Source organism: Octopus sinensis, linkage group LG2 (genome assembly GCF_006345805.1).
Source record: "Octopus sinensis linkage group LG2, ASM634580v1, whole genome shotgun sequence".
NCBI lineage: Eukaryota > Metazoa > Mollusca > Cephalopoda > Octopoda > Octopodidae > Octopus > Octopus sinensis.
In genome coordinates, this window is record NC_042998.1 from 204,212,259 (window position 1) to 204,225,385 (window position 13,127).

The 13,127-nt window shown below is 41.1% G+C and overlaps 1 protein-coding gene across 3 annotated transcripts in view; it reads left to right on the forward strand.

Annotated features, from left to right (window-relative positions):
* LOC115224274 (cGMP-inhibited 3',5'-cyclic phosphodiesterase A) overlaps positions 1-13,127 on the forward strand; it is a 303,573-nt gene that overhangs the window by 49,400 nt on the left and 241,046 nt on the right. For 2 of the 3 annotated variants that reach the window (XM_029795089.2, XM_029795107.2), the window contains exon 2: positions 8,544-8,654. The exons of the other annotated variant lie outside the window; for it this stretch is intronic. In XM_029795089.2, the coding sequence (XP_029650949.1) occupies positions 8,544-8,654 (111 nt within the window). The remainder of the gene's footprint in view (positions 1-8,543; positions 8,655-13,127) is intronic. 3 annotated transcript variants of the gene reach the window in all.

Below are 13,127 nucleotides of genomic sequence, written 5' to 3' on the forward strand. Positions count from 1 at the left end.
CACCACCATCACCGCTTGACAACTGGTGGTGGTGATTGTTGTTAAGCAACAAGACTGGTAAAGGTGATTAGGTGATGGTGTAGGACTTAGGGGCGGGAGACCCCAGACCTTGGAAAAAAAAAAACTTTGGTCTTCTTGTAGTCGAGGGCTCTTCGTTGACGCCCGACACCCCTGGGAGGTGGCCCTCGAAGTCGCTGGAAATGGAAATCTCCAGGTCCAAATTCTTGGACGGCTGCTGTTGGTGCTTGAAGGCGCTGCTCCAGCATGGCTGCAGTCAAATGACTAAAACAAGTAATAGAATACACACACACACACACACACTCTCTCTCTCTCTCTCTCTCTCTGCAGACTATGACGACTGTTGTTGTCATTGAACACCCCCCTCCCTCCTGCGTCCAAATTCCGTTTTACCTTTCTTCATTTCTCAAAACATAAACACAAACACCCCGCCGCCGCCACCGCCCTCACCTTTTGCCATTCCTTTATTTACATTCCCGTATTTATTTATTTATCTGTCAATAATGGATTAATTTCCGACCTCTACGTCCGTTTCTTGTGATCTTGTGTGCGTACGTGTACACACACACACACACACACACACACACACACGCATAGGATTATGATAAACAAACAAGTGGTCTTTGCTCTGTTTGTTTACCTGACTTCTACTAGGCGAGTCTTTTCACACCGTTGCAGTCTGTTTGGAGGGTGGTGGAGGACCATTGTTGTTTTGCTGTGGTGTGGAGGTTCGTTATGTAAGTACGCAAGCCATTGAGTGTAGAGAGGGGGAGAGAGAGGGAGGGAGGAAGAGAGGGATGGGGAGAGAGAGAGGGGGAGAGACTTTGTTGCCTCAAAAATTGCATCGAGAAACAACTCTGAGTCGCGACGTAGTTGTTTGAATGTATTTTGTGTTGGAGAAAAAAAAGCACAAGTGTGTGTGTGTGTGTGTGTGTGTGTGTGTGTGTGTGTTTGTGTGTAAAAATAGGTGGTGAGGATTCGGATGTTTTTTTTTTGTTTTTTTTTTTTTTTAAAAAGCTATTTATTGCGTGCCCCAGTATGGCCACAGCTCGTGAGCTGAAATTAGAAATTAGAAAAAAATATAAAAAGCTATTTATTTAGCGTTTTCGTCCCTTTTTAGGGATACATCATTCATGATAAAAGCGACGAAAGCATTAAAATGTCTAAAAATCTGTTCACCATTTCAAACTCACACACACACACACACCACACACACACACACACCACACACACACACACACACAGGTACATAGGTGTATGGATGTGAGTGTTGACAGAAACGATTGAAAGACCTCTCAAAACCTGTCACGATTAAAATTATAGTTCCGCTTCACACACACACACACACACTTGCACACTCTCTCTCTCTCACACACAAACACATTGGTATGTGTTTGTGGTGTTCGTATTCAGATGTGTATGTCTATTTTGTACAGGACTGTCTCTCTCTCTACCTGTGCGGTGTCTCCATTCATGCTTGAAGTCGTCACATAAAAGAAATAGCAATTCTGCCGCCGCAGGTGTCGACGTCGGTTGCATCACTGTGGCCTTAATTAATGTCAACGCATTGTAACACTTCGCCTGCGTAGGATTAGAATACACACACACACACACACACGGTTACCTGTGTGTTATATAATACACATACGAGAATACGTCATAGTACACCACTTCACGTGTGTGGTACAATACATTATACACACGCATACCAAAAACAGTGCCCGACCCTCATCATACACATCATTGTGTGAGATAATACTTTACACACATGCAAGAAACAGTCTCACACACACACACTTCGCATTGTGTGATATTACACACACACCCCTACACACACATGTGTATCAGTCCCTTGCTTACAACAGCTTCTTGTGGCTGATAATTGGTGAAGGTGTGATGGCCAAGTGTATAAATAAAGCAGGTAAACTCTTTAACTAACAAACGAACCTATACAGGGTTGCTTGATTTGCTAGAAATAACAACCAAATCACCTTTAGATTATGCTTTTATAATTATAAAGTGTTGTCTTAAATCAATCCTTTTAATTATAGATCCATGGGACCATAACTGGACTGGGACTGAGCTACAACAACAATGCCAGCTCAGGAATCTGAAGTTCCTATTTACTACATACTTCTGTCACTAAAGTATTTGGGGAAAATAATTTGTAATAGTCTCTAGCAACATATCCCGAAACACAGTTTGTTATTCACCCAGTGAAATATTATTATTAAGGCAGCAAGCTGGCAGAATCGTTAGCATACCGAGCAAAATGCTTAGTGGCATTTCAAATGTCTTTACGTTCTGAGTTCAAATTCCACCAAGGTCGTCTTTGCCTTTCATCTTTCGGGATCAATAAAATACATACCAGTTGACATTATTTACATTATTTACATTTCACAGATATTTGTCTTCATCTTGTTTGTTGTTAACACGTTTCGGCTGATATACCCTCCAGCCTTCATCAGGTGCCTAGGGGAAATTTCGAACCTGGGTTTTCATTCCCAAGGTATTTTGTCGTTGTTGTTGTTATTCAGGTCACTACCTGGAATCAAACTCGGAATCTTGGGGTTAGTAGCTCGCACTCTTAACCACTATGCCATATGCCTGTGGGTACTGAGGTCGGCGAAATCGACTAGCCCCCTCCTCCAAAGTTTCTGGCCTTCTGCTTATAATAGAAAGGACTATTATTATTATTATTATTATTATTATTATTGTTATTGTTCCTAAGGCAGTGAGCTGGCTGACTCATTAGCACACTGGGCGAAATGCTTAGCAGTATTTTGCCTGTGGCTACGTTCTGAGTTCAAATTCTGGCTTGGTCAACTTTACCTTTCATCTTTTCGGGGTCAAGTAAATAAGTACCAGTTACGCACTGGGGTCGATGTAATCAACTTAATCCCCTCCCCCAAGCTGCCCTTGTGGCAAATCGAAATCAAACTCGATGACTGGCATCCATTGCTAGTGGAGCACTAAGAGTACCATACGAGTGAGGTCGTTGCCAGAGCTACAAACTGGCCTTTGTGCTGGGGGCATGTGAACAAAACATTCAAGCGAGGTCGTTGCCAGAGCAACAAGCTGGCCTCTGTGCCGATGGCACATTAAGCACACCATTCGAGCGTGATCGTTGCCACGTCACCTTACTAGCACTTGTGCTGGTGGCACATTAAAAGCACCTTTTCAGCGTGGCTGTTGCCTGTACCACCTAACTGGCCCTCATGCCGGTGGCACGTAAAAGCACCCACTACACTCTCGGAGTGGTTGGTGTTAGGAAGGGCCTCCAGCTGTAGAAACACTGCCAGATCAGACTGGAGTCTCATTCAACAGACCTCAGTCAAATCGTCCGACCCATGCTAGCACGTAAAGCGGACGTTAAACGATGATAATCATCATCATCATTATTATTATTATTACTGGTAATCCTTAGGATCCATTCAGGCGTTTTACATCAAATTAACTGCTTCAGTATTACAACATTACTCCTACTACTACTACTCATTTAATCTGGGTATTCTGCTGAGATTTAGTATGTTGTATCATTAGAAAATAAAGGAAAAACTGTTGTTTGTAAATTCATTTAAAAACCTACAGAAATGAAACAATAGAGAGAAAGAGAGAATGAGAGAGAGACAGACAGACAGACAGCAGAATAAGCCTGTTTCGAGTTACAAAAGAGACCTCATTATTCTCCGCCTTTTGTCATCTCTCCAGTAATGCAGCTTGTGATTTCCTCTTACTTCTCTGCACAGAATGGTTAGAATCTCAACTATGTCTGCAAGAATAGTGACAACAACAACAACAACTCTCTTTTACTCTTTTACTTGTTTCAGTCATTTGACTGTGGCCATGCTGGAGCACCGCCTTTAGTCGATCGAGCAAATCGACCCCAGGACTTATTCTTTGTAAGCCCAGTACTTATTCTATCGGTCTCTTTTGCCGAACCGCTATGTTACGGGGACGTAAACACACCAGCATCGGTTGTCAAGCGATGGTGGTGGTACAAACACACACACACACACACACATACATATTCGATGGGCTTCTTTCTGTTTCCATCTACCAAATCCACTCACAAGGCTTTGGTTGGCCCGAGGCTATAGTAGAAGACACTTGCCCAAGGTGCCACGCAGTGGGACTGAACCCGGAACCATGTGGCTGGTAAACAAGCTACTTACCACACAGCCACTCCTTCGCCTATAACAACAATAATAATGATAATAATGATTTCAAATTTTGACTCAAGGCCAGTAATTTCAGCAAAGAGGATAAGTTAGTTGTATCGACGCCAGTGCTCAACTGGTACTTATTTCTTCAACCCTGGAAAGATGAAAAGGTACATTGATCTCAGCAGAAGGTCCATAAAGATGGACAAAATGCCAGCAGGCATTTTCTCCAGATTGCTAACAATTCTGCCAGTTCACAGCCATAATCATCATCATCATCGTTTAACGTCTGTTTTCCATGCTAGCATGGGTTGGACGGTTCGACCGGGGTCTAGGAAGCCAGGAGGCTGCACCAGGTTCTAGTCTGATCTGGCAGTGTTTCTACAGCTGGATGCCCTTCCTAACGCCAACCACTCCGTGAGTGTAGTGGGTGGTTTTTACGTGCCACCGGCACAGGTATCACAACTACAATTTCCATTTGATATTTATTTTGATGTTGATATAAGTAATAATAATGATGATGATGATAATGTTGATGATGAGGTAAAGGAGGATGTTTGACATTGGTCAACAATAATAATGTTCATCTTCGTTTAAGCATCGACATTTCCATTCTTGAGATGGAACATCTGAAGCAGATTTTCTATGCCAACTCTCACCTGTTTCCAAGCAAGGTGATATTTCTCCCCAGACTGGCCTCCGTGCTGGTAGCACGTAAAAAGCACTATCCAAATGTGATCGAGGCCAGACCCACCTGACTGGTTCCTGTGCCAGTGGCACATAAAAAGCACCCACTACATGCTTCGAGTGGTTGGCATTAGGAAGGGCATCCAGCCATAGAAACCATGCTACAAATCAGATCAGAACCTGGTGCAGCCCCTTGGCTTACCAGTTTTCAGTCAAACTCGAAAGCGAAAGTAAAATGATGATAATATATATTTGGGTGTGTGTATGTCATTGTGTCTGTTTGCTGCCACCCACCACCCCACACACACACACACGCGCATGCACACAGAGACACTGCTTGACAACCAATGTTGGGGTAGTCACATCTCCATAACTTAGCAGTTCAGCAAAAAGGACTGACAGAATAAGTACCAGTCTTTTAAAAACATAAGTACTGGGGTCAATTCATTCAACTAAAAGTTCTTCAAGGCAGTGCTCCAGTATGGCCACAGCCAAATAACTGAAGTTAAAAAAATAAAAAAGGCAAACACACACACACACACACACACACACAAACAACACACACACACACACACACACACACACACACACACAGTTGCACTTCTTTGTCGTCAGTTCCAATGATTTTCACCATTTTTCCATCTTTTTTAGGTTTCCCCATTCTTCCTTTGTTTTTGGTTTTTGTACTTTTACAGCCACTGATTCCGTTCGGCTTCCCATTCTAATTCCTCAAAACCAATCAACAAAATCCTTCAATTAGGTCGAGGCCATTGCAAGTTTACTTTATAAATAAGTTTAATGAAATGAAATTTTCTTCTTTTCTCTTTCTTTTACTCTCTTTTACTTGTTTTACTCATTTGACTGCGGCCATGCTGGTGCACCCCCTTTAGTCGAACAAATCGATCCCAGGACTTATTCTTTGTAAGCTTAGTACTTATCCTATCAGCCACTTTTGCCGAATTGCTAAGTTATAGGGACGTAAAGACACCAACACCTGTTGTCAAGCGATGGTGGGTGGGACAAACACACACACACATTTTTTTAATGGGCTTTTTTTCTTTTTTTTTGTGGTTTAAATGTTTCCAGCCATGTATGCGTATGAATTACACATTTATTTTAACCCGTGAATATCCATCTCAGTACCAGCTACTTAGGTGTAATAAATTTGTATTGAAAATTCATTGAAGTCTGATTGTGTCTGATTCATTAGATGAATGCTAAAATATAATATTTGCCGAGGGATTTAATTAAACCCATGACTTATAAGCTAACGATCTCCTGCCTCAACATACTTGCCACTCTCTATCCTTGTTACATGTATTTTCCGGTTTAACGATTTAACAATTTAGAAATTTATTTCTCTTCATTATCTTATTGTCTAAATCCTTACACTACTACTGCTACCACTACTACTACCTGTGGTGACACCTGAGAGAATTTCTATTGAAACCTAAATTCTTTTTGGTGTGACCTTCCTCCTTACAGTCCTTCATTTATCCAAAAGCTATCACAGTTCAATATTTTAAGTTCTCATTAAGGTCGCAAGCTGGCAGAATTGTTACCATGCCGGGCAAAATGCCTAGTGGTATTTAGTCCATCCTTATGTACTGGAACCAAATTCTACCAAGGTCAACTTTGCCTGTCATCTTTTTAGGGGGTCAGTAAAATAAGTACCAGTTGAGTACTGGGGTCAGTCTAATTGACTTAACCCCTTCTTCAAAATCGCTGGCCTTGTGCCAAAATTTGAAACCAATATTATAAGTTCCAAGGGCATGAAATGTTTTTGGTGCTGGTGGTTTGAAGATGACTTATTCAACATCAGGCATTTTGGGGTTTCTTCCCCCCCCCGGCCACCCCCACCACCACCTCTCTCTCTCTCTGTCTATGGAGATGGAAAGTATCTACGTCAGTTGTGTTCAATTAATGAATTGCAATGTCTCTCTTTCTCTCTCTCCTCCCCACACTTTCTCACTGTCACTCTTTGCTGCTTCTTCCTTGCTTTCTCTCTTTGTCTGCTACTCTCTCTCTCCTCTCTCTCTCTCTCTCTCTCTCTCTCTCTCTCTCTCTTAACACCATCATCACCATCATCATCATTTAATGCTTGTTTTCCATGATGACATGAATTGTACCGTTTGACCAGAGCTAGTAAGACCAGGGGCTGCACCCAGCTCTGTTGCCTGTCCTGGCATGGTTTCTATTTCTGTGGGGTGGTGGGTGCATGTGTGTTCATCTTGGCCTCCAGTGTCAAAAAATACTCTCACCAAACCATTCTGAATCTCTGGTCAGCCATGCCAAATTGTCAGCATCCCAACAGTTGTACCCAACCATTTTATTCAACTGGAGTAAAAGAACTTTCACGTGCCCAAAACAGCTGAAAGAATGTTGAAGGAACTCCAACCGTTTCCAGCCAATTCTTAAATTACCATTGTCTTTTAGTAACAGGAATTTAGTGTTTGTAATTAAGCATTTTGGCAATTGTTAGAGACAACAGTTTCACTTCACCAATAAATACAATGACACTTATTAGTTAATTACTAATCTCAATTAACTTGCTGCTCTTTTATCTTTATCTTTTACTCATTCCAGTCATTTGACTGTGGCCATACTCAGGCACAATTGACTCCATCACTTAATTTCTTCTTCTTTAAGCCTGGTACTTATTCTATCAAAAGAGATTGATAGAATAAGTATCAGGCTTAAAAAAAAAACAAGTACTGGGGTTGCTCTTTGTTTGCCCCAGCATGGCCGCAGTCTAATAAAAGAATCAAAATAAACTCAATTTTTAACAAACTTTCATTTCTCTCAGTCTTCAAAGTCGTTATTTTTATTTCAGTTTTGCTTTATTTTATTTCTCTGTAACAAATAAAAGGTAAATGGTTTTTTCTTTTTGTTCTTTAATCCATGATATTTTTGTCCTTCAATCCAATTCCAGTTTCCAATCTGCTGTACTTTGCATTCCATATTTCTGTATTAAAATCTTCACAACTGCCATCTGCAGTTTCCTTTGCTGAATCCAATGTAAACAGTTTCAATTTCCAAATTTGCTTTCCATTTTTTTCCTTCTTTTTTATAAATCTTATTCCTGAAGGTGCATGGCCCAGTGGTTAGCTGTGCTACACTCATGATCGCTAGATTCTGGGTTCGATTCCTGGACCAGGTGGCATATTGCGTTCTTAAACACTTCACTTCATGTTGTTCCAGTCCACTCCACTGTAAATGAGTAACCGCCCCGTGGTGGTACTGCCATCCGATCTGGGGTTTGCTCACCTCATCAGTGTGGTGGCATCGTTTGAAAGCTAAAAAGACTGCCAACCAAACGAAGAAACTTCCTTTCTTTAACGACCAGATTAAGGACGACCTGTTGAGTGTTTATTATTGCAGGACACACTACCATATTTACGGTAGATCTTGGAAGGATCAAACACACACACACACACACACATGGAGCATGTGTTTCTTAGTGGCATAACAATCCTCCCAGGATACAACAAAATCTCTTTCAATACATGACTTCACATCAAGAATCTTGCAAACCAAATACAAATCCACAAATATTCTTTAACCTAAAATCTCCTCCTCGAGAGATCCTCTGAATCTTTTCTTTTGTATTTTCCATAAGATTTATTTACATTTAAACCTTCTTCTTTTTTTTCTTTTTTCTTTCACTGGATTCAGTATATGGACTGTGGCGATACTAGGTCACTACACTCAAGTTCTTCATGTGATTCTATCAACCCCAATACTTTGTACGGTACATATTTTTATCAGCTTCATCAAATAAGCAAGGTGCGTAAAGGGATATAATAATGCTGGAGTGAATTTTCTTCTTTTTGTTCAACGCGCCAACTCTTCTCTCCTCTGCTGTTACATATGCATATGTAAATATATATATACACACACACACACATGCATATATAGATAGATATATTACAAAAAAGGAGGCAGTCAGAATTTTAGATAATTATTTATTTAGTTCATCTCATTTCAGAGATTCATCAGGGTTGAGGCCTTAACATAAAATTTATGCCTCTATACAGGAGTCAGTTGAAAAACTCCAGATATTTTTGAACTAACTCACACATATATAAACGAGATGAAAATACTCAATAAATAATTAACCAAAATTCTGATTTCTTCCTTTTTCTTAATATATAAAATTTGTACACCAATTCAAACTATATATATATATATATATACACACACACACACACACACACACACACACACACACACACACACACATATATATATACATACATAATTACACACACACAATGGGCTTCAGCAGAGTTTTCAGGCTTTGGTTAACTCATATTCTTCAATTAACAGAAAATCCAAACTAATTCCGTCTTAGACCTCTTCAAGCTCTGTTATTGCTGCCTAATAATTATCTGAATTTTCTTAAAAGCTGGTACGAGGGGGTATCAAAAAGTTCCCAGACTAGCTTTGTAGCATGCCAACAGATGGCAGCACATGGTTGCATGTGCAGTGAGAGCTAGCAGTGACATTCACGAGGAAGTGTGCTGAATGACCTCACTGTGTTTGCTTCACAAGTTGTGAAGTTTGTGTTTTTGTGATCACGGGTGTGTGCTGTAGTCTGCGATTTTGTCGTGGACAGGAAGTCGGAACAAAGAGCCAACGTGAAGTTTTGCATGAAACTTGGGAAGTCTGCTACAGAGAAATTGAGACTGCTTCTGCAAGCTTATGGTAACGAGGTAATGGGTCGTACACAATGTTTCAAGTGACATGGATGCTTCAAAAGTGGAAGGACATCCCTGGAAGATGGTGAGCAATCTGGAATACCTGCCATGAGCGTCACCTCCAGAAATGTGATATTGTGCATCGAGAATTTGTGCCCCAGGGCCAGACCATCAATTCGTCCCCCAAAGCCAGACCATCGATTCCTCCCCCAGGGCCAGACCATCAATTTGTCCCCCAGGGCCAGACCATCAATTCGTCCCCCAGGGCCAGACCGTCAATTCCTCCCCCAGGGCCAGACCATCAATTCGTCCCCCAAGGCCAGACCATCAATTCATCCCCCAGGGCCAGACCATCAATTTGTCCCCCAGGGCCAGACCATCAATTGAGAGTTCTACTGCAGCATTTTGAAGTGTTTGAAGGAAGACATTCAGCGAAAGCGACCAGATGTGTGGAGAGCAAAGAATTGGATTCTTCATGATGACAAAGCCCTCAGTTTAGCAAGCTCTCCTTCCTTGTGAGTTTCTCACCAAAAATAACATGAAACCACTTTCGCACCCACCCTATTCACCAGATTTTCCATCTCTTCCCCAAGATGAAAATGTGGCTCAGAGGTCACCATTTTAACACCATTATCAAAACCCAGAGCAAATAGCAAAAGATTCTTGACTCACTTACAGAAAACGTTCTACAGGCCAGGTTCCAAAATTGGCAGGAATGCAAGAACCGGTGCATTGCTGCACAAGGTAACTATTTCAAAGGAGACGATGTTAAAACTTAGATTAGTTATTTTTTATTAGACATAACTAGTCCTGGAACTTTTTGATACCAATTTGCAACTAATAATTTGCGTCTAAATATTACTAAATGTTTTGTTTCATAATTGCCATTTCTTGTCAATAATGAAAAATCAGTCTAACATTTGTGTGTCTTCTAATATGGTGGGATAAAGTATTGTATACCTGTATTATTGTGTCTATTCATATAGGGGCTGAAAGCTGAAAAAATAAATGTGAGTTCACACAAAGATTATGAGTTGCAATTTTGCATTCTATCGACCTGCTAATGAGTTCTTTCAAAAGAAAAAAGAAAAAAAGATACCCTACCACTTCACGTTTGGCTGGCAAGTGATGAAGCAGGCTCTTTCAAAGCATTGCAGCAGAAGGCATTTACCCCAGGAGCCATGCAATTGAACTGAATCTGGAACCATGTGGTTGGGAAGCAAACTTCTCCCCACACAACCATACCAGTAACCTTCTTGGGTATCTAGATATGTCTTTGATGACTTACTTCTTCAGCTGGTAATGGATAATTGTTCTTGAGAAAACTTAACAATAAATATTAGCTGTGCATGACAAGAGGTTGGTCTTGGAAAAAACAAAAACGCACTGGAATGTATGGTGTTTTTTGTAGCAACATGGAGAAAGGCCCTACTGATAGGAAGGGACAATGGGTAAGTCCTCAACAGAAAGATGTGGTGACCTTGGGAGCTTTTTAAGAGTTGTGTGACCTTTGACATCAGTTTTGTCAATTGGAATCTCTATTAGAACCAAGGAAACAAAGAGGACAGCTAAATGCTAAAACTAAGTCATGGCAATGACAACAGTCCACACAGATATTTACCATACAACAACAACAACAGTAGTGGTGGTGGTGGTGGTGGTGGTGGTGGTGGTGGTGGTGGTACAATGAAAGTATAAATGCAATCACTACTTGAAAAGCTTCATGGAATTCTATTTTAAAAGAAGTTATACTCGTGTTTTCCACATGACGTGTTTGAAAGAAGAACTGCTTGTGTGTGTGTGTGTACATGCATTCTGCTTGTTCACCTGCTTCTATGTGTGTGTGTGTGTGTGTGTGTGTGTGTGTGGTATGTTTTGTATACAAACAGATGTACGACTGTTACCTTTTGAGCTTGCTGCTCCGTGTAGATCGTCAGTGATAGAGAGAATTCTTCCTTATATCAAAAGACATATTGAACCAACCATACTCTTTACTCTTTTACTTGTTTCAGTCATTTGACTGCGGCCATGCTGGAGCACCACCTTTAGTCGAGCATATCGACCCTGGGACTTATTCTTTGTAAGCCCAGTACTTATTCTATCGGTCTCTTTTGCCGAACCGCTAAGTGACGGGGGACATAAAAACACCAACATCAGTTGTCAAGCAATGCTAGGGTGACAAACACGCATATATATACATATATACGACGAGCTTCTTTCAGTTTCCGTCTACCAAATCCACTCACAAGGCTTTGGTCGGCCCAAGGTGCCACGCAGTGGGACTGAACCCGGAAGCATGTGGCTGGTAGACAAGCTACTTACCACACAGCCACTCTTGTATATATTTCATTTTCTGTCTACTTAACCCCACTGTGATGAGGTTTGGTAGACAGAAACTGAAGGAAGCCTGTCGTGTGTGTATGTCATCATCATCGTTTAATGTCTGTTTTCCATGCTAGCATGGGTTGGACGGTTCAACTGGGGTCTGGGAGACCAGGAGGCTGCACCAGGCTCCAACTGTCTGATTTGGCAGTGTTTCTACAGCTGGATGCCCTTCCTAATGCCAACCACTCCATGTGTGTAGTGGGTGGTTTTTACATGCCACCAGAACAGAAGCAAGTCAAGGTGGCGCTGGCATCGACCACGTTCAGTTGGTGCTTTTTACGTGCCACCGGCACGGGTATCACAACTACAATTTCCATTTGATATTTATGTGTGTATATATATATATATATATATATATATATATAGATAGATAGATAGATGTGTATGTATGTTGTGTCACTACCACACCACCATTTGACAACCAGTGTTGGTGTGTTTACATCCCTGTAACTTAGTGGTTCAGCAAAACAGATCGATAGAATAAGCACCAAGCTGATAAATCCAAATCCTGGGGTTAATTCCTACTACATTTGTGGTGGGGGCTGCTGTTCTGGTGTTGAAATGTAGAGAGCTGGGGGAAGGGTGTTACGTTGTACGTCTTGAAACTAAAACTCAACAAGTGTCCTGCTCCATGCTGAACTGAGCCGACATACATGTAGTTGAGAGCAATTAAGAGTGTGTATGTAATTGACAAAACAATTAGCTTGATGGCTGACTCTAATCAAGTCATTAGTTTAAATACTTTGTAAATTAAGGCAATCTGAATGGTTGTTACTTTTTCTGTATATTTTCCTTGTTTTGTGTTTTTCTGTAATTCTTGTATCGGAAGTTAACTGTTTAGTTTGAAATGAAGTAGTTTAATTCTAGGTGCAGGTGAGTGAAGTCTGTAATCATCTTTGCTTCGTTATTTTATTTCCTTCTCTTAAATACACCTCACTCCTTTGATTCAGTGATTTTTAGCCAACATCATCATCATCATCATCATATGTCCATTTTCCATGCTGGAATGGGTTGGCCATTCTGACCAGAGCTGGCACCCAGCTCCAGTCGTTTGCTTTCGTATGGATGCCCTTCTTAATGCCAGCATCTGTGGGGTAGCCAAGTCAATTGCAAGACAAGGCTATCTCAGCTGAAAAAAGGGGAGGAACCTAGAGAAGTGGCCATGTGTCAGGCA